Source organism: Euleptes europaea, chromosome 10 (genome assembly GCF_029931775.1).
Source record: "Euleptes europaea isolate rEulEur1 chromosome 10, rEulEur1.hap1, whole genome shotgun sequence".
Classification (NCBI taxonomy): Eukaryota; Metazoa; Chordata; class Lepidosauria; order Squamata; family Sphaerodactylidae; genus Euleptes; species Euleptes europaea.
Genome location: NC_079321.1, coordinates 29603364 through 29624918, shown reverse-complemented (window position 1 = coordinate 29624918; position 21555 = coordinate 29603364). Strand labels below are relative to the sequence as shown.

Below are 21555 nucleotides of genomic sequence, written 5' to 3'. Positions count from 1 at the left end.
ACAGCGGGGGACTGAGACAAGCGGCAACCTCTCCCTCTTCCGGGTACCGCCTCCACTTCCGGGTACCGCCTCCTCTTGGGATTACTTCCGCTCCTCCGGTCCTTTTGACGTCTCGACGCTGGACCACCTCCCCGCGCAGGCGCAGTGGGCGCGGAAGTAGGGGCTGCGTGGGCGCGTTTCCGGGTCTGAGGGGGAAAGGCGGCGCGCGGGAGGGACCGTTAGCCTGAGGCGAATCCGAGTGCCGGGGACGGGCGCGCGGGTGGTCGCGCCTCCTGCTCTTCCCCGGGGATGTCGGCCAAGAGGAAAGCCGACGCGCTGATCCCGGCCGAGGAGAGCGACCAGCTGCTGATCCGGCCCCTGTGAGTGTGTGCGGCGCTCCCGTGGGCGGTTCGGGTGCAGATTTGTCTCGGGGGCGGTGTTAAGTGCCGCCTTATGTATAGTGATGTGGGGGGAGAGAGAGACCCGAGATCGTTATTTCAAGAAAACAGTTTATTTGCAGCTGCTGACTCAGAGGCCCTAATGGGCAGAAATCTCTGAGCCCCGATTGTACTGAGGGAGAGATATTTATCCAAATTCAAGATATGACAACCCATCAACATTCAGGGTAGGCTGATAGCACTCCAGACATCGAGGCGGCAGTAGAGTAACAGTTTCACCCAGTTCTTGTTATGGTTTACTGTAACCCTCCACGACTCTTGCCCCAATTCCTTAGCACACAGACATACACACACAGAGATATCCTGCCCAGCAACAAGCTATTCCCTTGCTGTCCTAATACATTTCAATACATTTACAGAAAGGAAAAGAGATTATTACCAATTGCTAAATCAGTGGATCTTCCATAGTCAGGGGAAGTCTACCTTGCTTTCTCAATAGAGTTGCCAAGCTTTTGGCACTATCTGTGAAAAGGGAGGTGTACTGATCTATACTTGTGCAACCCGGGGGGTGCTCGTCATTGTTAAAAGGTTCTGGTTAGTTATATTATGTAGTGAAGCTTCACGGTAAATCTTAAGTATATCCGGAACTTATAGCTTTGTTGTTGTGCACGTGTTCATGATAAGCTAAGTGCAAGGTAAAGAAAATATTTTTTTTGGGGGGGGAAACTACACTAAAAGTGATATATATTAGTGGCTGTGTACTGAGTTTTTTTTTCCTTAGGGTTGCATAAGCTTCCGGTACTAGCTGGAGCTCTCCTGCAATTGCAGCTGATCTCCAGCCAATAGAGCTCAGTTCACCTGGAGAAAAACGGCCGCTTTGGCAATCGGACTCTATGGCATTGAAGTCGCTCCCCTCCCCAAACCCCATCCTCCTCAGGCTCCGCCCCAAAAACCTCCCACCGGTGGCGGAGAGGGACCTGGCAACCCTACTTCTGTACTTTTCAATTGTTTCCCATTATGTGTTTCTGTATATAATATGTGTTTTATGCATGCACATATTCTCCAAGGTTGCCTACTGGTGGGATAAGAAAAAAGATTCTGTCCCTTTAATTTGGGTTTAGTGGGTTGTTATTTACCCAGCGATATTATTTATTCCCATGGCTTAGAAAGCTTCAGCTGACCATCTCCGCACATTAAGTCTCTTAAAAGGACAGGACACTCTTTTCCAGGCTTCTTGGCAGCCTCGATTCTCTCTCATCCTTCTCCGTCCCTTGTCTTTTCCATGTTAGGCCTGGTCTATATATTAAGCAGAATGAGGAGGCAGAGTGGGGTGTATATAGGAACCCCAAGCTGCCACCTGGCATCCCCAGGAGCTTTTGGGATGGGGCAAGAGGCAGATATGATGCCCGGATACATATTGACATCATACGTGGGCTTTTTCCCATCATTCTCCCACCAGCCCTGGGGGGGAGGGACAGAAGTGGGCAAATACTGCTATACTGCTTTAGATGGGGAAAACTTCATTTTTGCTGTTCCCCTGCAACCACTCATGAAAAAAAATTCTGCATATTGAAGAATGAACATAACTAATCCTATACATGCTTGCTATAGTGCGACAAACTCCACTTTGACAACAACCACCGGACCTAACAACACCAGCCATGCCATTTCAGGTTCATTCACTTGTTCATCATCCATCATTATATTTGCCAATAAGTGTTAGCAGTGCCCTTCCACGCTTTACATCAGGCAAACAGGTCAGTCTCTATGCAAATGAATAAAAGGGCATAAATCTGACATTTAAAATGAGCATACTTAAAAACCAGTGGGAGAACATTTTAATCTTCCAGGTCATTCCGTTGCTGACCTAAGAGTGGCAGTTGTCAAACAGAGAAGCTTCAAGAGGAGGTTACAACGTGAGACTGCTGAACTTGAGTTCATTCACAAATTCAGCACCGCGGACACCACCTCCAGGGCTGAATAGGGACACAGGATTCTTATCTCACAATAGATGCTAATTTTCTGCCCCAAGTATTTCTTCCCTGCTCTAATCAAGCTGATTACATTTTGCGTTGTACCTCTGCATCCTGACTTCTTTCTTTGCAACAACTGTCCCACCTTCTGACTGGGATGTAAGGACCCAGGGGTCCCCCATTTATATTTGTATCTGACAAAGGGAGGTTTGGTTCTCGAAAGCTCATACCCCCAAAATTTTGAGGGTCTCTAAGGTACTATTGGACCTAGCAAAACTCAAGAGGGGTGCTACTGTTCGTCAGATGCAACAACAGAAACAAAACAAGAACACAAGTTTTGTGGTGACCCCAAGATTTGTTGATGTTTTACTGGAGAGCAAGTCCAGTTGAATGCAGTGGGACTAAACACACGTACAACCAGGCTATATGGCTGTTCTTCTTCCAACAGCAAGGCTCTCACACTGAAATGGAACCATGGGACACGTCCCAGATTGCAGAGCTCTCAGATGTGACTTGAAGGCCTCATTTCACTTGCCAAGTGAAAGCTAGTTGTTTTTGTTCCGTGAATGGGTGATGGTGTTCAGTAAATTACTGTGGCTTTCTTTTCACACAGAGGTGCTGGACAGGAAGTAGGAAGATCATGTATTATCCTGGAGTTTAAAGGAAGGAAGATTATGGTAATCGTTGCACTAAGTTATTTACAAATGTTCCTTGTTCTAGGTTGTATATCTTTTGTATGTAAATTCTTAGCTCTTTACCCATGTGCAGCATTAATAGTTTATGATAATGTGTCTATCTGAATGTACTAGAGTATTCCAGGAGTCCCCAACTTGGTGCCTGTGGACTTCATGGAACCCACCGGCACCTTTTTCTGGTGCCCGCCAAGTGTTTTTAGGAAGTGGATGGAGCCAGGTAGGGCTTTTGACCAGCAAGGCATCTGATTGACTTTTGGAGATTTGATTGGCTGTGCAGATTTTTTAAAATGTTGCTTTGGAAGTAGCTGCCACTATGGCACAAGGATCTACACTGTGTCACTGAAGTTAAGCTGTGGCAATCACTTTGTGGCTGGCTCCACCTCCTGTGGCAGCCATTTTTTCGCTTGGCCCACCATGCCATGTCAGAATTCCAAATATGCCTGCAGGCTCAAAAAGGTTGGGAACCCCTGGAGTATTGTGTTGTGGAGAGTGATAGATATCTGGCGTAATGTATTAAAACATGTGAGTGTATCTTGAAATAAACTTTGTATTACATATGAACATTAGCAGACTGTGTGGTTAAGTACTTGTTTTAGCGGAGTCTCTGCCTACATTTAATTTATGTTTAACTCTATATACCTCATCTGGCTGTATCACCTGTGTACTCAAAATACCATCTAGCAACAATATACTTCTCCATTGTACGCATCTAATGTTTTGCATGTGCATTCCCCCCCCCCCGATGTATGCATTTGCATGAGATGCCAATTCATCTACTTGGCGGGAAATGGTTGTCAGATAGACACCGTGAATCTCCAAAGCATTGCAGCAATGCAAAATTGAGCAATCCCAGTTTAAACTTTTTTGAGGCTCCAGCTGAGGGGTGATCCAAATGTTATACCCCATGAGGAGGCCACCCCAAACCTTTTCTGCACAGCGGTGCTTCATGTGGGGGCAGCAGTACTAGCAATCCATTCACACATGGATGTTCTGCATTTTATACAGAATCTCCTTGTGCTGGAATAGAAATGGAAACTACTTAATTAGGCATATAGTGGGTTGATTGGAGTAAATATGTTATACCCACTGTATAGTACTGCCAGGTTTTTGGTGGGAAGCAGCATCAATGTGAGACATGAAACATTTGAATCAATTTTAAGATAATATATTGAAGTGCAAGGCGTGTAACATGAGCTTCATTAGTCTGGTACTAATAGCAATCATCAGGTCATTAGTTTGCATTATAAACCACTTGCTTGTTTTGTTTTTTTAAAAAGCATTTTGATGTATGTTTTCAGCTTGATTGTGGAATTCACCCTGGTCTAGAAGGAATGGATGCTCTTCCTTATATTGATCTGATAGACCCAGCTGAGATTGATCTCCTTCTGATTAGTCAGTAAGTTATCTGTAGATCCGTGCAGAGTTCAGGGGGATTTGTTCTGAGTGTATTATTATTTGGGGGGCAAGCTGTGTATGCTTATATGTATAGGGGGAGAGGGAAAGTTTTTGTTCCTGCCTTCAGCAGCCCCTTGCATCTCACGTTGTACCATTCAAGAGTGGGGGCAACCGATCAATATCATGGAGAAGCTGTTGCTAGAAGAGGGGAACTGAAAAGCTCCCAGATGTGAGCAGAACACTGCCTGTGGAATTTTGGATTTTGCTCAATGTTTGATTTGCTGAGGACATGTAATAGTTTTTTTAACTCTGATGTGAGATGTTAAGTGTTATTTTTACTTTCTTGACCATATAGTAACACTACAAATTATCTGGCCATATGTCTTGGAATTTTACATAGTTTGATTTCAAATCTAATTTTTCAGTTTCCACTTGGATCATTGTGGAGCATTACCATGGTTTCTACAAAAGACAAGTTTTAAAGGAAGAACTTTTATGACCCATGCCACAAAAGCAATTTATAGATGGCTTCTTTCAGACTATGTCAAAGTTAGGTGAGTTAAATAGTTTTCACAGCTCTTCTTAAGTTATGGGAAAAACAAATGATGCAGTAATTTGAACAACGTAAATGTAATATTTGGATCCTGCCATTATAATTTCTTCTGTATCTTACATTAAGCTGCTGAGCATCTTTCAAGTCCTACATAATTGTAAATGTTCAAGTGGGAGACTCACAAGGACTTGTAGGGGGTCCCCTTCTCCACTATTTCCTCTTTCCTTCCTCTTTGCAGCCCTCATGCCCTCTCCTCTTTCCCTGCTTCCTCTGTTCCTTCCTACCTACCAGCCAACCTACCATTTATTGCCCCCCCTTTTAGCTATACTTATTATTTACTTCATTTATACGCCACCTCTCTCCACAAAGCAGCTTACATTGTTCTCCTGCCCTCCATTTTATCCTCACAACAATGCTGTGAGGTAGTTTAGGGTGGCAGTGTGGGCTAGGGTTGGAAAATTCCTGGAGATTTAGGAGTGGAACCTGGGGAGGGACACCAGTGGGGTATAATGGCATAGAATCCCCCTTTGAGGCAGCCACTTTGTGCATGACAACTGATCTCTGTAGTCTGAATAATAGTTGTAATTCCAAAAAATCTCCCAAGCCCCGCCTGGTAGTTGGCAACCCTTGTGTGTGACCGGGCCAAGGACACCCACTGTGCTTCCACAGCAGAGTGGAGATTCTAAAACTCTAACCACTACACACTACTGGCTTTCATGTGGTGGCTGCTGTTAAACAGCAGCAAGCAGTTGGATCTGCCAGTGGTTGCTGCTATGCTTGAGTTCTCCCTCAAAGGTCAAAACAGACCTGGAAAGGGCCCTGCGCCTGCCTTTTACTGTCAGGAACCAAGGCTTGAAGGCTAGCATTATTGTTGCAGTTGCCTAGTAACCCCCACAGTGTCAACTGAGAGCGTTCCTTTCTTAGAGCTTTAAGTGCTACTTCTATTATTTTGTTTTTTAAAAAAATATTTGTTTTTGTTTGGTGTATGTTGTTAGATTACAGTTTTTTTCTGCAAACCGGGGGCTTTTCTTAGATTTGTAGAAAGATTGTCTTGTCTGTCCATAGCTCCAGTCTCTAGATTTATGTCTCCACTAATGGGGCCATGTTGAGAATTAGAACTATCTGAAACACTAGTGACCAGGATGACATTTTTCTTTATTGTCTCATACAGCAATATATCTGCAGATGACATGTTGTATACGGAGACAGATCTAGAAGAAAGCATGGACAAAATCGAAACAATCAACTTCCATGAAGTAAAAGAGGTTGCAGGAATCAAGTTTTGGTGTTACCATGCGGGCCATGTTCTGGGAGCTGCCATGTTTATGATTGAAATAGCTGGTGTGAAGGTATTTCCTTAGTACTTCATAGAAATTCAAGCAGGCTTCTGTCACTGAATGCTTATTTGTATTATTTTACAAACTTTGGTTTTAAAACATAGCAGAGGTTTAGGGAGGGTCACAGGGAGATTTGCATACCACCATATTTTTTCATTAGTCACATGAAGGCTAAAAAACTAGTGTACAAGCATTGCAGTGGTAGCTACCTGTTTTAATACATTTCATTTAGTATTTTCATGCATGTTCCAAAAATCAGAGTATTGGCTTCTTATCTTACATGGATTTTATTTTTTAAACTTGCTCAGAGGTAGTGATGATAAAAACTGATAGTTTGTTCTTTATAACGCAAAATAGAAAACTACAAATGTCTTGTAGTCCTTGTTATAACTTAAAAAAAATTGTATGCCTTCTCAGTTACTCTAGAACTTCCCTATATCCAGGCATGTCAAGGGAGAGCTATTGCTGATGAATTAAAGTACATCCAAAATTTTAAAATATGTACACTAGGAAAATTATTATATCATAAACTAATTTATAAAAGTGTCAGATGGAAGGTTTGTTTTTCTATTTAAAGACAATGGTTGGATCCAACACTCATTTTCCACCAGTGGAATAGCACTTCTATTGGTGGAGGAGTGCGTAATCTTCCCTTACTCTTTTACCGACTACAGATTCCCACACTGTGCCCGTTTCTGTTCCTGGAAGGGGGTCCTCTAGAAACTAGGTGCAGCATTTTTGGAAATGAAACAGAAGGGAAGAGAGGAGGGAATTCCTTTCAGTGAGCAGAACTTGCAGTGCTTTGGATACAGCTCAGTGTGTATATTGTTTGTTTCTTTGTCAAAGCTTCTGTACACAGGTGATTTCTCAAGACAAGAAGACAGGCACTTGATGGCAGCTGAGATTCCCAATATTAAACCTGATATTCTTATCATTGTAAGTCTTTGTTTTCTCATGACAATTTTGATGTTAATATTGGGTCCCAGAGTGTGCTTGAAAGGCATATAATACAGCAGCTTTGCTGAGGTGCTAATAAATAAGGTGCCTTGAGTAGGTCTTCAGAAAGCGGGCATAAAATTTTGAAATTAAATGAATACATCTGGGTCAGTTCAATGCCTGTTTTGGAAACTACCTTAGATTGCTTGAATGTGGCATTGAATTCCATAGTAGAAGAAAGATGGTATACAAGTGCAATAAATCATAAAAGAAGGGTGCATGTCCTTTGTAACTTTGGGCATCTCAGAAACAATGTATCATGAATGCTAAGCATGATGTAAAGACTAATGTATACTTTTTCTGAGGATTTTTGTTAAAATATCTGTTTCAATATGTGATGAAAAGTAATTTTTGAATGTTTGAAAGATTTCCTTAGAAACTTTCCATATGGTTCTACTGCTTCTTATGATTAATAATAATGTGTGCAAGAGTAAAATGGCCACAATAGAGAGGGATGTCGTGGAGTGAACATGACACAAAAGACCTGTGTATTCTTTTATCTGGGGACGCTCATTGGCTAAGGTTTGTTTTCAAACCTGGAGTCCATGGCTTTACTACATCCAATTTTCCCACTCTCTCCATCTAAGAATTCTCCCACTATCTATATCGCACTATGGGTGACGGGTGAAGTTAAGCTGATTTTCCCCTTCTCATGGTTTTCTTTCACTTAGAGGGAAGAGTGTAACTTCCAAATGCTCCTTAGGCCTCTGGCCAGTGACACAGATCCTTCGTTACTGTAGTCTTACAGCCCAGTTTCAGCCAGTGAATGAATGCCCACCAGAAGTTTCCAAGTGCCACCCCACGCTAGAAATAATCCTTTTGTAGCTGTCAGTTACTTTGAGACAATAGAAGTAAGGGGACACACACGCACTTAGAGCTCTGTCTCAAGCCACGTGACTAAACCACAGGATAGTGACATCACTTCTGTCTGAACAAGAACACCAGCAAGGGAAGCCTACTATCAGATGACGAGTGGGGAAACCTCACATTTTTTATGTTTCCCCCATGTTCAAAAATCCCTAAAAATAAGAAGTTAGATCATCAGGGAGATAAAAGTTTTAGCCTGGCTTTTTCACGCACTGCTCTGGTTTTCGACTAACAGCGAATTGTGATGTTCCCCTACATTAATTAACTAATGTAATTTCTCACCTGCAAGAGTCAGTTCCGGCTCTGCACTCTTGACACCTCATTGTGCTGCATATGCAGCCCAGGCTGTAGGCTCACCCCAGCATTATTCCACTGCCACAAGCCAGACAAAACCACACCAAAGCATGGGAGTAAGGCGAGAGGCTGCGCTTTCTCATACTTTGGATTTGTTGTAGCATGCTTACCAAAAAATTGGCCATCATTGCTTTAGAGTGTAATGTTTAAAACAGCTGATTTGTCCCCCTGAGAGTAATTCATAAATCACTTCCATTGGGATGATAGCACTTCGAATATTTACCATTGCTGTCCTGGGTAAGCCCCCCCCCCCCCAAAGGGGAAATATAAGAGAAGATGTCTACCATTGTTTTAATAATGTGCCTTATGTCCTTAGGAGTCCACCTATGGTACACACATCCATGAGAAACGGGAAGAGCGGGAGGCAAGATTCTGCAACACTGTACATGATATTGTAAACAGAGGAGGCAGAGGTCTCATTCCTGTGTTTGCTCTAGGAAGAGCACAAGAATTGCTTTTGATTTTAGGTATGAATCTGCACATTACCTTTTTCTAATGTCATATTAAAGCAGGGATGATTTTAATGTGTTTCCTATGTTTTTGAATAATAGTTAAGGAAGCATCCCTTAATTTGTAGGTAGTCTGCTTCTGCATTTTGTGTAAAAGCTTAGACATTTTTATCAAACATAAAGCTCCTGTTCCACGTCCAGTGGGAAGTACTTTAGGCAGCTGCTGGTGAACCTTATGAGGGTGATGTCAAAGGTCAAGAGACCCATGTATATGTTTAGGATTGCTACATATCTGTTCCATTGTAAAATAACTTCCCAGAGAGCTTCAGAGTGATTTTGATACATTGACTTAGGTGTCTTTATCTAGATGAATACTGGCAGAATCACCCTGAGCTACATGAGATCCCTATATACTATGCTTCCTCTCTGGCAAAGAAGTGCATGGCAGTGTATCAGACCTACGTCAATGCCATGAACGATAAAATCCGCAAGCAGATCAACATCAATAACCCCTTTGTATTCAAGCACATTAGTAATCTGAAGGTGAGTGTGAATGAAGGATGTGTTAATATTATGGTGACAACATTGAATCAGTGAACGAATTGTTTAGATTAACTTATTAAAACCCGGCTCTCCAGATTAGAGTCCACTGCTCTTAACCACTACACCACACTGGCTCTCCCTCATATCCCATGAATGCTGGATAACAAAGATTTAACTGTATTTGGCCAGGAATAGTCTCATAGTTGCAGTGGGAGAATCTTTCCGTTTCCTCCCACTCCAGTAAGCAAAATTTGGATCCTTTCTCCAATTTCAGTGACTCTCAGTGGAAGAGCCCCTTAAACCACAGGAAGGCTCCTTGGAATATGGTTGAATCCACCTCTGTAGCACTAACAACATATTTGTTGATTGAGTTACACCATTGATCAGGTCAACGTTAAAGTTTATCATCTTGTACCGTGCAGCATATTACTTACGGACCACATTTAAACCGTGTTTTTATTTAGAGTTCGCTGAGCCTAAGGAGTGTATTATAAACAAAGAACACTGCAAACCCTCTGTACAGTAAGTGTGGCATCATAGAGGATACACAGACTGGCTAGGATCCTTTGCTCTACCTTCATCAGTTGAATTAATAGATCTTCTTTCGTTGCGTAGAGTATGGATCATTTTGATGACATCGGCCCCAGCGTTGTCATGGCTTCCCCTGGTATGATGCAGAGTGGCTTATCCCGAGAGCTTTTTGAGAGCTGGTGTACTGACAAAAGGAACGGCGTCATCATAGCAGGATATTGTGTTGAAGGAACCCTCGCCAAGGTGAGTTACCGTTTTGTCGCTGTATTTTAAATACAGTATAGACTGCCTGAGATGTGGTGTTATTTTACTATTAGATAAACTTTTTTTATTGCTTGACCTGGGTCTGTATATTTGCAGGCAAAGGTAAATAGTACAGTACTCTTTAAAATGGTCATATTATTGCAGCAAACTAGTCACAACAGGGAGCAAATACAGTACAGCGGTGAAAACACTAGCAGTTCCATTCTAAGCAGAATTACCCTTTTCCAAGTCCCTGCAAGTCAGTGGGTTTAGAATGGTATAACTCTGCTTAGGATGGCATTATGAATTTCTGGGTTGAATCTCCCCTCTGCAACAAACTTAGACAAGCCACTCCTTTTCATTCTCAAGGCCTTCCTTTTATTATTAAAACTCACATGAACACACATGAAGCTGCCTTACACTGAATCAGACCCTTGGTCCATTAAAGTCAGTACTGTCTACTCAGACCACCAGTGGCTCTCCAGGGTCTCAGGCAGGGGTCTTTCGCGTCACCTTCTTGCCTAGTCCCTTTAACTGGAGATGCCGGGGATTGAACCTGGGAGCTTCTGCATGCCAAGCAGATGCTCTGCCACTGAGCCACGGCCCCTCCCCAAATTGGCCTTGCAGAGTAAAATCAAGCCAGAAGTTTACAATGCCAGGTTTTTAGGATGTGTGCACACTGTGGTACCTTTTTTAAAATGGTTTGATATAGCACATTATTGCCATTTTTGTTTTGTTGCAGCATATAATGTCTGAGCCTGAAGAAATTACAACCATGTCAGGACAGAAACTTCAACTAAAGATGTCAGTAGATTACATTTCTTTCTCTGCTCATACGGATTACCAACAAACCAGTGAATTTATTCGAGCGCTGAAACCTCCCCATGTGGTTAGTATCTGTATTGGTTTTCAGGGAGTATGGCATTTTTTTCAGGTTCCACAACTGGCCAGAGGGTAGACAATAATGGTTCAAAGCAAGGCTCATTACCTGGGATAATTTATGCTTTAACAAGTGTGCTGCCGCCTTTTTATGACATGCGATTTTATCAAGAATACTGCTGCAGTTAACACGACAAAAAGCTTATAAATAACAATAATCACAAAAGGGGCTTAGAATCAATGTTGTTCGGGTTGTTTTATCAGAAACGCTGTTTTCACTTGCTGATGGGAGAAAACCACTCTGATATTATTTGGAAATTAGATTCATCCAGGTCAACATAAAATGAAGGAATGTATAAGAAGAGGCAAGAAAAGAGTGGTCAAAAACCAGGCAAGATATGGGGTGTGGAAGGGTAGAGCTACAGAACACTTCAAAAATGCAGCCCAGGATACAAAAGACTTTGTCCATGCTCCGTGTACCTGCCAGGGCTTTTTTCTATGCCCCCCCTTCCCTGTTGGAGTCCAGGACACATACCCTCTCCAAAAAGCCCCATGTGATATGGCACAGGGTGGATAGGTTAGGGTTGCAATGAAGTTCTTTCTGCTTAGCAGAGGACTTTTTGGTTTCTGACCAAAGAATACTACCAAGAAGCTGATGAGAGAATGGATGAATGTGGGAGAAAAAATGAAGCCTAGTGGTAGGTGACAAGAACAGTGTAGATTAGTACAGTCGCTGAGGACATGTTGTGCGCAGCAAGGATGTGTCCCTTTTTCCTTCTTGCCCCAACCACCAGCTTTTGACAATACATTGAATTTTTAAAAGTGCCTAGATTCTGAGAGCTTTCTGTACTGACTCTTTAATGTAGATATTGGTGCACGGAGAGCAGAACGAAATGGCCAGGTTGAAAGCTGCGCTAATTCGAGAATACGAGGATAATGACGAAGTTCACATCGAGGTCCACAATCCCAGGAATACTGAAGCTGTGACCCTAAACTTCAGAGGAGAAAAGCTTGCCAAGGTAAAAAATATTAAAACAAAAAACCTAGTAGTGTTTGTCAAAGGTAGTATTTTTTTCCCTCTTCCAAAACTGTTTTACCCCTTTTGAAGCCTAGAGTGATAAGAACTCTTTGGGCTATATGAGGAGCTTAGTAGGGAAGGGAAGTGAGTTCTGTTTGAATCTGACTTTATTGTGTAAACATCCACGCTGGACTTCAGAGAGCCCCAGGCGCAAGGGAAGGAGTTGCTGGTTTTCCTTCTCAGTTGCTGCCTTGAGTCCAAGTTCAAAGGGGTCCCCCCTACCTCCAGGAGCCATTCTCCTGGGAGAGTAAGGGGGTTCTCTGGAAACAGAAAGGGGACAGTAGAAAAACTTGTTTCTGCAGGTGGCTGGGATCCTGGCCATAGTTTCTCAGTTGTCCTGAGTGACAAGGGTTCCTGATCAAATACTTGATAGAACCCTAAGGATCACAGCTTCATTCCTGAAAACCAGAAACAGCACAGTAACCAGCATCTTCAATGAGAATCAATATAACCTATTCATTATGGTCATCTGCCCTTCCTCTGCCAGTATACCTGTAAAAAGAAATATTGTACTAGTTTGTATGTACTTACCTTGTTGATTGGCTTTGTATTTCATTATATGCTTTAGATGAATAATAGTGGTGTTTTTGTGTGAGATACTGGGAGACTTATGTTTCCTTTTAGTAAATCTTAGGTACATTGTTAGCTTATCGTCTATAGACCACTTGCTATCGTGCTAGTTATTAATTACTTCCTCTGCCAGGAACCATGCCACGTTATTGGAAAAGAGTTGTTCATCGGAATGAGTAAAAAGCATTTATTCTACTTCAGATAATATATTTAAGTGCAGGGGTACACAAAGGATACATTGTAAATTAGTGGATAAAGGTGTGTCATCTCTTCATGCTAGTGTAGTACCTGGCACATAGACTTGGAGCACTGACGCGACTGTTCCCGGCTTAAATGGAGTCTATTTTTCTTCTCCATGGTTTAGTTTTCATTCACCTTTCTTATATTGTTGACCCTTTCATTAACCTTCTGTTTTTGTCCCTCTTTCTCAGGTCATGGGCTCTCTGGCAGACAAGAAACCAGAACAAGGACAAAGAGTTTCAGGAATACTTGTGAAGAGGAACTTCAACTATCACATACTTGGTCCGTGCGACCTGTCCAGTAAGTAACAGTGGCCAGAGAACATCACAAGCAGTTTGTCTCAGTAGGCTATTTGGTAAGCCCAATTAATGGTCCTTATTTGTGTTTCCCCCCCCCCCATTTCCCTCAGACTACACTGACCTGGCCATGAGCACCGTGACACAGACCCAGGCTGTTCCATACACGGGCTCTTTTACTCTGCTTTACTACCAACTGCAAAAACTAACTAGTGAGTAACTGAAAAGAAATCCTTAAGATCCATTTGAGTGTGTGTGTGTGTTTTTTTTAAATCATTTCTGTCATTTCTTTCAAGCTAGAAAACTAATATGCAGCTTGGTTTTTGAAATCCTTGCCAAAGAACATAAAATTAGAAGTGGGAAACATACTGTACTGAGGGTTCCCCCCAGAATGTGTCCCAGAATCCTCAGCAATTGCAAAGGTTCTACGGCTAATGGAGAAAGAGTTCCTTGGCCAAATCAGTATGGGCAGGATTCACGAGGGCAGAAGGTTTGAAAATTGTGCATGGTATGGAGAGAGTGGACAGGGAGAAGCTTTTCTCCCTCTCTCATATTACTAGAACGCAGGGTCATTTGCTGAAGCTGTAGGGTGAGAGATTCAAAACAGATAAAAGAAAGTATTTCTTCACACAATGCATAGTTAAATTGTGGAATTCCCTGTCCCAGGTTGTGGTGATGGCTGCCAACTTGGAAGTGGACATGTTCATGGAAGAGGAATATTCATGGCTACTAGTCAAAATGGATACTATTCACGATGCATACATATTCTGTCCAGGATCAGAGGAGCATGCCTATTATATGAGGTGCTGTGAAACACAAGCAGGACAATGCTGCTGCAGTCGCCTTGTTTGTGGGCTTCCTAGAGGCACCTGGTTGGCCACTGTGTGAACAGACTGCTGGACTTGATGGACCTTGGTCTGATCCAGCAGGGCCTTTCTTATGTTCTTAAAACTACAGCTCTGAACACCGTGTCTTCTATTTGGTTTCATGTCTTTGTTGCCATGAAGCATGCCCTGAAGCTCGTAAGTTGTGGTCTATAGTTTACCCCAGCAATCCCCAAATGTGGCACCTGCCAGTGCTATAGGATCCACATGTGTTGCCTGGTGCCTGCCTGCTGCCCTGCTTCCACATTCCTTTATCCCTTTCCAAGGCCCTTTCTTCTTTGTCCTCCTTCATCCCATTCACACTCCTTCCTTTGTCATTCTTTACGCTCCTTACTTCCCCTATTCCTCTTTCTGTCTTGAATCTCTGTTTTTACCCCTGCCTCACAGCACTTCTCCTGCTGGCTTCAAGGAGCTCTAAATGCAATGGGAAGATGGAGAAGTTGCTTAAGAACATCCCTGCTGGATGAGTTCAGTGATCCACCTACTCCAGCATCCCACAGGGCAAACTGGATGCACCTGGAAGGACTTAAGACAGGGCACAGAGGCCAAGGTCTTCCCCTGATGTTGCCTCCTAACGCTGGTACTTGGAGGTTTAAGCAGAGGCTCCTTTTAGTCCTCTTGGCTAGGAGCCACTGATGGACCTATGTTCCAAGCGTCTGTCTAATCCCCTTTTGAAAGTGAACTAAACTAGTAGCAAACAATACATCCTTTAGCTGTGAATGGCACAAGTTGATTACTCTTTGAATGAAGAAGTCCTATTTTGTTGTAAAACAGAGCAGATTGCTGTAGGTATGATTGCACGGGATTAACTACTGAAAAAGTGTTCAGGAGAAGAAGGCACTGAATTTGGCTAATGGAAATGAAGAGTTAAGTCATACAATATGTTCTTTGTTGCTATGAGCAGAATTGGCTGCTGGTCACATCTGCAATTAATTGCCTGGTTCACTAACCATTTGTCCACACACAGGTATGTTCTGAGAAGGCTGGTTCTGCTCTCCAGGAAGAGAACTCCATTGCCATTCAGGCAGTTACAACCTTCAAAAAGAAATGTTTGACACATCCAAATGAGGAGTTATATTTTACTTAAAAGATGTTTATTATGTACAAATTTTGGTTTACTTAATTTTGCTGTTGTGATCTTGGTCATTTTTAAGGTGACGTGACAGAAACCGAAGTCCAGGATAAGCCAGCGTACAGAGTTTTTAAAGCCATTACTGTGATCCAGGAACCAGGCATGGTGGTGCTTGAGGTAAGTATGGACAGAAGAAAAGCTTCTGTTTACTTGTGGCTTTGGTGAAATGTTTGCTGAGAATCGTTCTGCTATTATGTGTTTTGTCAGACTAAATAGTGGTGCCGTCCCAATCTGACCTGCTTTTTCTTCTTTTCTTTGCTGTCACCTACTTTGTAAGGCTTGTAATTTACAAAACGGCCCTTCGCAATGAGTTGATGAAGATGCAATGCTTGTAATTTGTTGGCTCTGGGCAGGTGCAGGCTGCAGTATTACATTGGCTCTGTCCTAAATAAGAGTGACTGCTGGCTAGGATTCTCTCTTAAACATTATTTGAAATCAGATTGAAATCTCATAGATGGGGAGGGGGCTGCCCCATCTGTCTGTTATGGGGAGAGGAAGGGAAAGAGATTGTAAGCTGGTTTGAGACTCCTTTAAAAGATAGACAAAGTCGGCATATAAAAACCAACTCTTCTTCTTGTTGGACCCCTCTTGTGTCACGCATATCCTGCCCAGATGTCTTATACAAGCAAATCGCATGACTTGCCTGTCTTCTTCGGCCTCCAAAATGATTAGATATCCCTGAACTTTGTTTCCCCTGTTCTCTGCACCTCTTTCTTGGCAGCCTTGCTTAGATGTAGAAGATAAAAATAAAAATGTGTCGAGTGGCATTCCACAAACGTATGTACACTTTAAAAATGACAATCCTATAATCCTGATTTCACTTCTTTGCCTCTTTTCTCCCCAGTGGGTAGCAAACCCTGCTAATGATATGTATGCAGACACTGTAACAACAGTGATACTGGAAGTTCAATCAAATCCCAAAATACATAAATGTAAGCACTTCACATTTTTGTGCTGATGTGTAAAGATAAGTAAACCAACACAGTAAGTTATAACTTAGGTTATGTAGGCAAACATGGAGCCATAGAACTCCATGTTGTTGAGGTTTCATCTATGATTTTAGTGGTTTTAATTTTGGGGGGTAATATTGTCAGTGTTCAATCATAGTGTTTATTTTACGCTTTTGTGGATTGATAGCAACTTTCAATGTCTCTGAGAAGTAGAAAGGCAGCATATGACTCAGTTAAGTAAATAAATAAGACCAAAACTCATCAAGCACAAATTCTAAGCTCTTCCCATCTGTTTCATGATGTAAATTTTCCTCCTTGTCATAGGATTTGGGAGCATGTTTAATTTAGCATGCTTTAGTGTTGAGGAAAATTTAAATGTGCAAAATGGGTATAATATGTTGAATTAAATTAAATCATATTCATGAATGTGTTACTAATAAGAGTTCTAGGGAATTCAGCTTTGTAGAAGAAAATTATGATCTGTGGCAGGTATTTCTCTCGTACCTCAACTCTAGCTCTGCTAATTGAAGAAGCATCAGTTATGGTCCACTGTAGGTATAGAACTAAATAGGTTATAGTCCCCTTTTGCCCTGGCGTGGATAGCCCAGGCTAGCCTGACCTCGTCAGATCTCAGAAGCTAAGCAGGATCAACACTGGCAAGTATTTGGATGGGAGACCTCCAAGGAGTACCAGGGTCATGACGCGGAGGCAGGCAATGGCAAAACGCCTCCAGAGGTCTCTTGCCCTGAAAACCCTATGGGATCACACCGTAAGTCAGCTGTGTCTTGTTGGGGCGGGGGGGGGGGGAATTGAGGAAGGCAATGGCAAACCATCTCTGAACTTTTCTTGCTTTGAAAAGCCCACAAGGGGAAGCCATAAGTCAGATGTGACATAAGTCAGATGTGAAATCGCCATAAGTCAGATTTAAGGTCATTAAATAAAGGCCACTTTTGAAAAGTCTTTCTCTTGCCAGATCTGTAAAATTATTGTGCATGTGTATAACCTGAGGTGTGCTTGCAGGTTCAATAACATTATAGTGCCCTTTTTTCTTGGCATTATATGAATTAGTTTGATATTAATTGTGTAGAGAAAACTGTTCAGACTTTTGGGCACTTGATAGGTGAGTGCTAATATTTTCTTTGCTCCTAAAGACCTGAAATCAACTATATTGTCACAAATTGAAAGTAAATTTGAACATCTGTTTTACATCTGTTTTTCAGCTATGATACATAAACTTCCTAAAAAAATAGACATGGATATGTATCACAAAAAGATGGAGATTATGCTACAGTAAGTTCTGCTATTACAATACAGAAAAACTATCAGTATTTACAGCTAATTGTAGTATATCTCTTCGTGAATAAATGTCTTGTAAAATGCACAGTCCTTCGCTTTTAGTTACTTTTGCGTTTTCTGCTTTAAATTGGTTTGTGCAGTGATTAACTGTTTAAATAATGTTTTAATAGATTATGTTTGCATATTAATGAAACCTCAATATGGACACATCTTTTGAAGGAAGTATAACTTACAGTAAACATTGTAATTTATTGATGAAGAGCAGAAAGGCTCTCTCTAATATTTTTGTTTTTCAGTGTCTATTAACTGTATACCCCAGAACCAAATTACTTTCAGAAAATAAATGTGTGCCCTTAATTTTCAGCCAGCCTCTGATTTTAAATTGGTTCCCTATAACAACCCAATTGAAGTGTTCATTAGTCCATGAATTAAACTGTTTAAAGATGTGATTTCCCCCATGTGGTTGGTTTTAAAATTCACTTAATAGCATGGAGGTGATTCTAAAAATGTTTGGAGTTTAGTGATAAACAGCGGGCTCTTTTCTATGTATCTCTTTAAAACCGAAAATTAGCAAATGTATGCCCCCTGAATAGAATGTGCTGGAGACTAGTTTGCTGTTCTGCCTTTGTAATGATGGACCTTGGTTTGCAGGGACATTTTTGGAGAAGACTGTGTAAGTGCAAAGGAAGATAACATTATAAGTGTCACAGTGGATGGAAAATCAGCAAATCTTTCATTGGACACACGGGTATGTTCACTTAAATTTGACGCTGACATTATTTGTCTTAACCATTAAAATTTCTTGAGACCGCGCACATCACTTTCCACACACACAGTTAAGGAAGTACTGTGCTCTTTCACAAGGAGTGCTGAGTACAGAAATGGTCAAGTGCGAAACTGGCAAAATGAAAAAATATTTACATTTGGAGTAAACATCACCCACACCTCCAAAGAAGTCTGGCCAGGGTAGATCATTTGTCTGTACCTGTACCATGTTAAATGCAGGACAGAGCTAGTATCAGGGCTGGTTGTCAGGATGGCTTTGTATTACAGCCAGCAGTAGTTATAACAAACCTAGTCCCAGTTGAAGGCATCTTCGTGCAGGTGTGATACAGTCATCCAAAAACCAATTCAGAATCCACGATACAGAGCATTGGGAACAGCAAGTTATTGTCCAGCAGAGCTGTCGGGAGAAAAAAGGATGACTGGCTGTTTGCTGTGGGAAAAATACCCCCACAGTCATTCTCTGTCCAAAGTTATAAATGTGCTTAATTAACAACCAGCACAGATCCTTTATATTTTGATTCATATATCTCATATTGCTGGTGTCTGATTGGCCTCGGAAGGATTAAGTTGAATTCAACTGATTTATATCATTGCTAAACATTATAGTATCAATCACATGCCCAGTCAGACTTAAAGTCCATAATTTAAAACCAGACTAACGCGAGAGTAGTGGCTGCAGAACAGTAAACTTCAGCTGGGATCCAAAATGCTGCTTGGGCCCACAGGAAGGGCTTGTGCTACCCTGCTGAAATTTTGCCTTGTCCCATGTTTTTTATTACAAATTGTTGTTTTTTTAAACTCAAGCCCAGGCAGGAACACCTTAAAAACCAACAATATTATCCAGGGTATAATCTTTCATGAGTTGAAGCTCGCTTCATCAGTGAGGTATCTGACTAAATGAGCTTTGACTCACAAAAGCTTGATACCCTGGAAAATTTTGTTGGTCTTTTAATATGCTACTAGCCTCAGTTTTGTTCTGTTATTACAGTCTAACACAGCTACCCACCTGAAACTGTCCTTGAAACTGTTTAGTTGCAAAACCAGCTTACCATGTGTTGCAGATGTGCTTGTCAAAACAACTCTGTAGTCCTCTTGAGCTCATTTTTTCCCCTCAAGTTGACTTTTTAAAAGGATGCTTTTAACCACCTGGTCCTGAGCATGTTCCTTCTTAAACTGACCATTTTATGTTAAAATGTTTTATGTTAAAAGTAAAAATGAGAGGAAACTGTGGATTAACTGCATTCTGTCTTCTTTTTAGACTGTTGACCATGAGCCAGGATGTGAAGATGACGATGAAACTCTTCGGGAAATGGTGGAGCTGGCTGCTCAGCGACTCTACGATGCTCTCACCCCTGTACACTGAACTCTGACTATCGTATATAGTGGAATCAGCAGGACAATTTCTACTGATCAGCTGATTCTTGTTCTGGTTTTTTTAAATTAAAAAATGTTCTTTAGTAAAGTGCATGCTCTTACTACTTAATACAAAGCCTGTGACGTTACCAGGCCTAGAATTCAAAGTATCTTCGGGGGCATTTTAATGTGCACAGTAGAGCTTTGGAAACTTCCAGCAACATGCCCCGTACCGTCTGAGAAGCTGTTTCTGAAAATGAGGGAATCTTGAGGAATAGTTTTTTATAAACCCCAAGGAACTACTTCTGGAAAAGGAAATGGGGAGAGTCGTGGAGCATGTGTTACATTATGGGTTGAGTCCTTTCTATCAGTTGTCACAGATCTTTTCAAAAGCGAAAGAGGTTACAGATAGTTGTATTGGCCCAAAGCAAAATAAAAAAACAAAAGCCACATACTATTTTATTAGGACCAATCAAAATGACATGGGTCTGAGACCCCTCACACCACTTATTTTTTTAAAACATCCAGCCTGATGACGAGTTCTGGAGAACTTGAAAGCTTGCCTGCTGTTTTGTGTCAGTTCTTTTTGTCCTTTGGTTTTGGATATCACAGCTCTGTTAATGTCCACAGCAGTATGTGGTTCAGGAGGTGTGCTTAAGTCAAATTAGAACTACCAGCACTGATACATATTATATCCCTTCTCTACTTGTGCATGCTGTACTCTTGGCTTCTGCTGGTTGGAGGAGGGGCAGCAGTCTGGGTACATTCGGGATAACCCTTGCCTGAATTTGTACTCATTAACCTTATTGAGTTTTTCTTTAGAAAAAACGAACGTGAGATATAAACAGGATAAATACTGTGCTTAATCTAGATAAGGTTCAGGACTTTGAGCCAGGGCCTAGTAATTTAACAGCTTGTGTAAAGGAGTTTGAAGCAGAAGGTGCTGTTGTAGGCATACCAACTGAAGCAAGCAAGTGTATTTCTAAATGCCAAGTACATAACTGATGGTGATCCAGCAGCCAAGTAAGGGTCTGTCCTTTGCCCTTTCCTCATCTCTTTCCTGCACAAATAACAAATAGGTAGTGAGTTAAGAGCCTTTCCACACCATGTTTTTGCCCCAAAAGTTCACATTTAATTGTCATAAGAACATAAGAAAGGCCTTCTGGATCAGACCAAGGCCCGTCAAGTCCAGCAGTCTGTTCACACAGTGGCCAACCAGGCGCCTCTCGGAAGCCTCCAAACAAGACGACTGCTGCTTTAAAAAAATTACTGGGGCTGCACTGCAAATCACCATTAAACCCATGCATAATCTCATTTCTCAGGTGTTTTCTCCTATTTACAAAAATTTCATAATGGTGTTACAAGGCTGTATTTCTTGAATCATTTGCTATCTTCCTGATTCCAAGGGAAAGCAGAACTGCAGATTATCATTCTGACACATACCTCTTCCATGGAAGCAAAATCTGCTGAAAATAATGGATCCGTACTTAATGGGTTTAGGAAAGTGCTAGTTTCTTTCATGGGCATCTTGTAATTCAAAACATAATTATATGCATCAACTGCAGTAAGAAGCCAAAAGCATGGTAGTCATGCTGGTTGAACAGAAGTTTAATGAAGAGGCTTGTGGTGTTTTTAACATGCTTATGAAATAGCCTTTGTGGGCTTGATCTATCAGATCTCTCACACCTGAGTATCACAGCAAGTGAAATAACATGATAGTATATGGCCTTTGCAGATATACACAGCTCCCATTGCAGGCACATTGCATTTAAATAAAA

The 21555-nt window shown here is 41.7% G+C and overlaps 1 protein-coding gene across 2 annotated transcripts; it reads left to right on the top strand.

Moving 5' to 3' along the window:
* Positions 1-267: 267 nt before the first annotated feature.
* On the top strand, positions 268-19789 carry CPSF3 (cleavage and polyadenylation specific factor 3). 2 transcript variants are annotated; one of them, XM_056856151.1, is made up of 18 exons: positions 268-359; positions 2964-3027; positions 4344-4441; positions 4866-4994; positions 6165-6342; positions 7177-7266; positions 8864-9014; positions 9364-9539; positions 10155-10313; positions 11056-11202; positions 12059-12211; positions 13272-13380; positions 13490-13588; positions 15415-15509; positions 16237-16324; positions 17563-17632; positions 18290-18386; positions 19683-19789. In XM_056856151.1, the coding sequence occupies exons 1-18, from the start codon at positions 289-291 to the stop codon at positions 19785-19787; spliced, it is 2079 nt and encodes a 692-aa protein (XP_056712129.1). In that variant the 5' UTR covers positions 268-288; the 3' UTR covers positions 19788-19789. The 2 variants fall into 2 exon arrangements, with proteins under 2 accessions (XP_056712129.1, XP_056712130.1); XM_056856152.1 differs by lacking the exon at positions 268-359 and having other exon boundaries at positions 2988-2993.
* Positions 19790-21555: the final 1766 nt, after the last annotated feature.

Bases quoted from the DNA above. Each gene is read 5' to 3' on its own strand.
- CPSF3 (XM_056856151.1), top strand. From the start codon at position 289: ATGTCGGCCAAGAGGAAAGCCGACGCGCTGATCCCGGCCGAGGAGAGC. The intron at 3,028-4,343 runs GTAATCGTTGCA...GTATGTTTTCAG, and splicing joins TTAAAGGAAGGAAGATTATG to CTTGATTGTGGAATTCACCC. The intron at 4,995-6,164 runs GTGAGTTAAATA...TGTCTCATACAG, and splicing joins TCAGACTATGTCAAAGTTAG to CAATATATCTGCAGATGACA.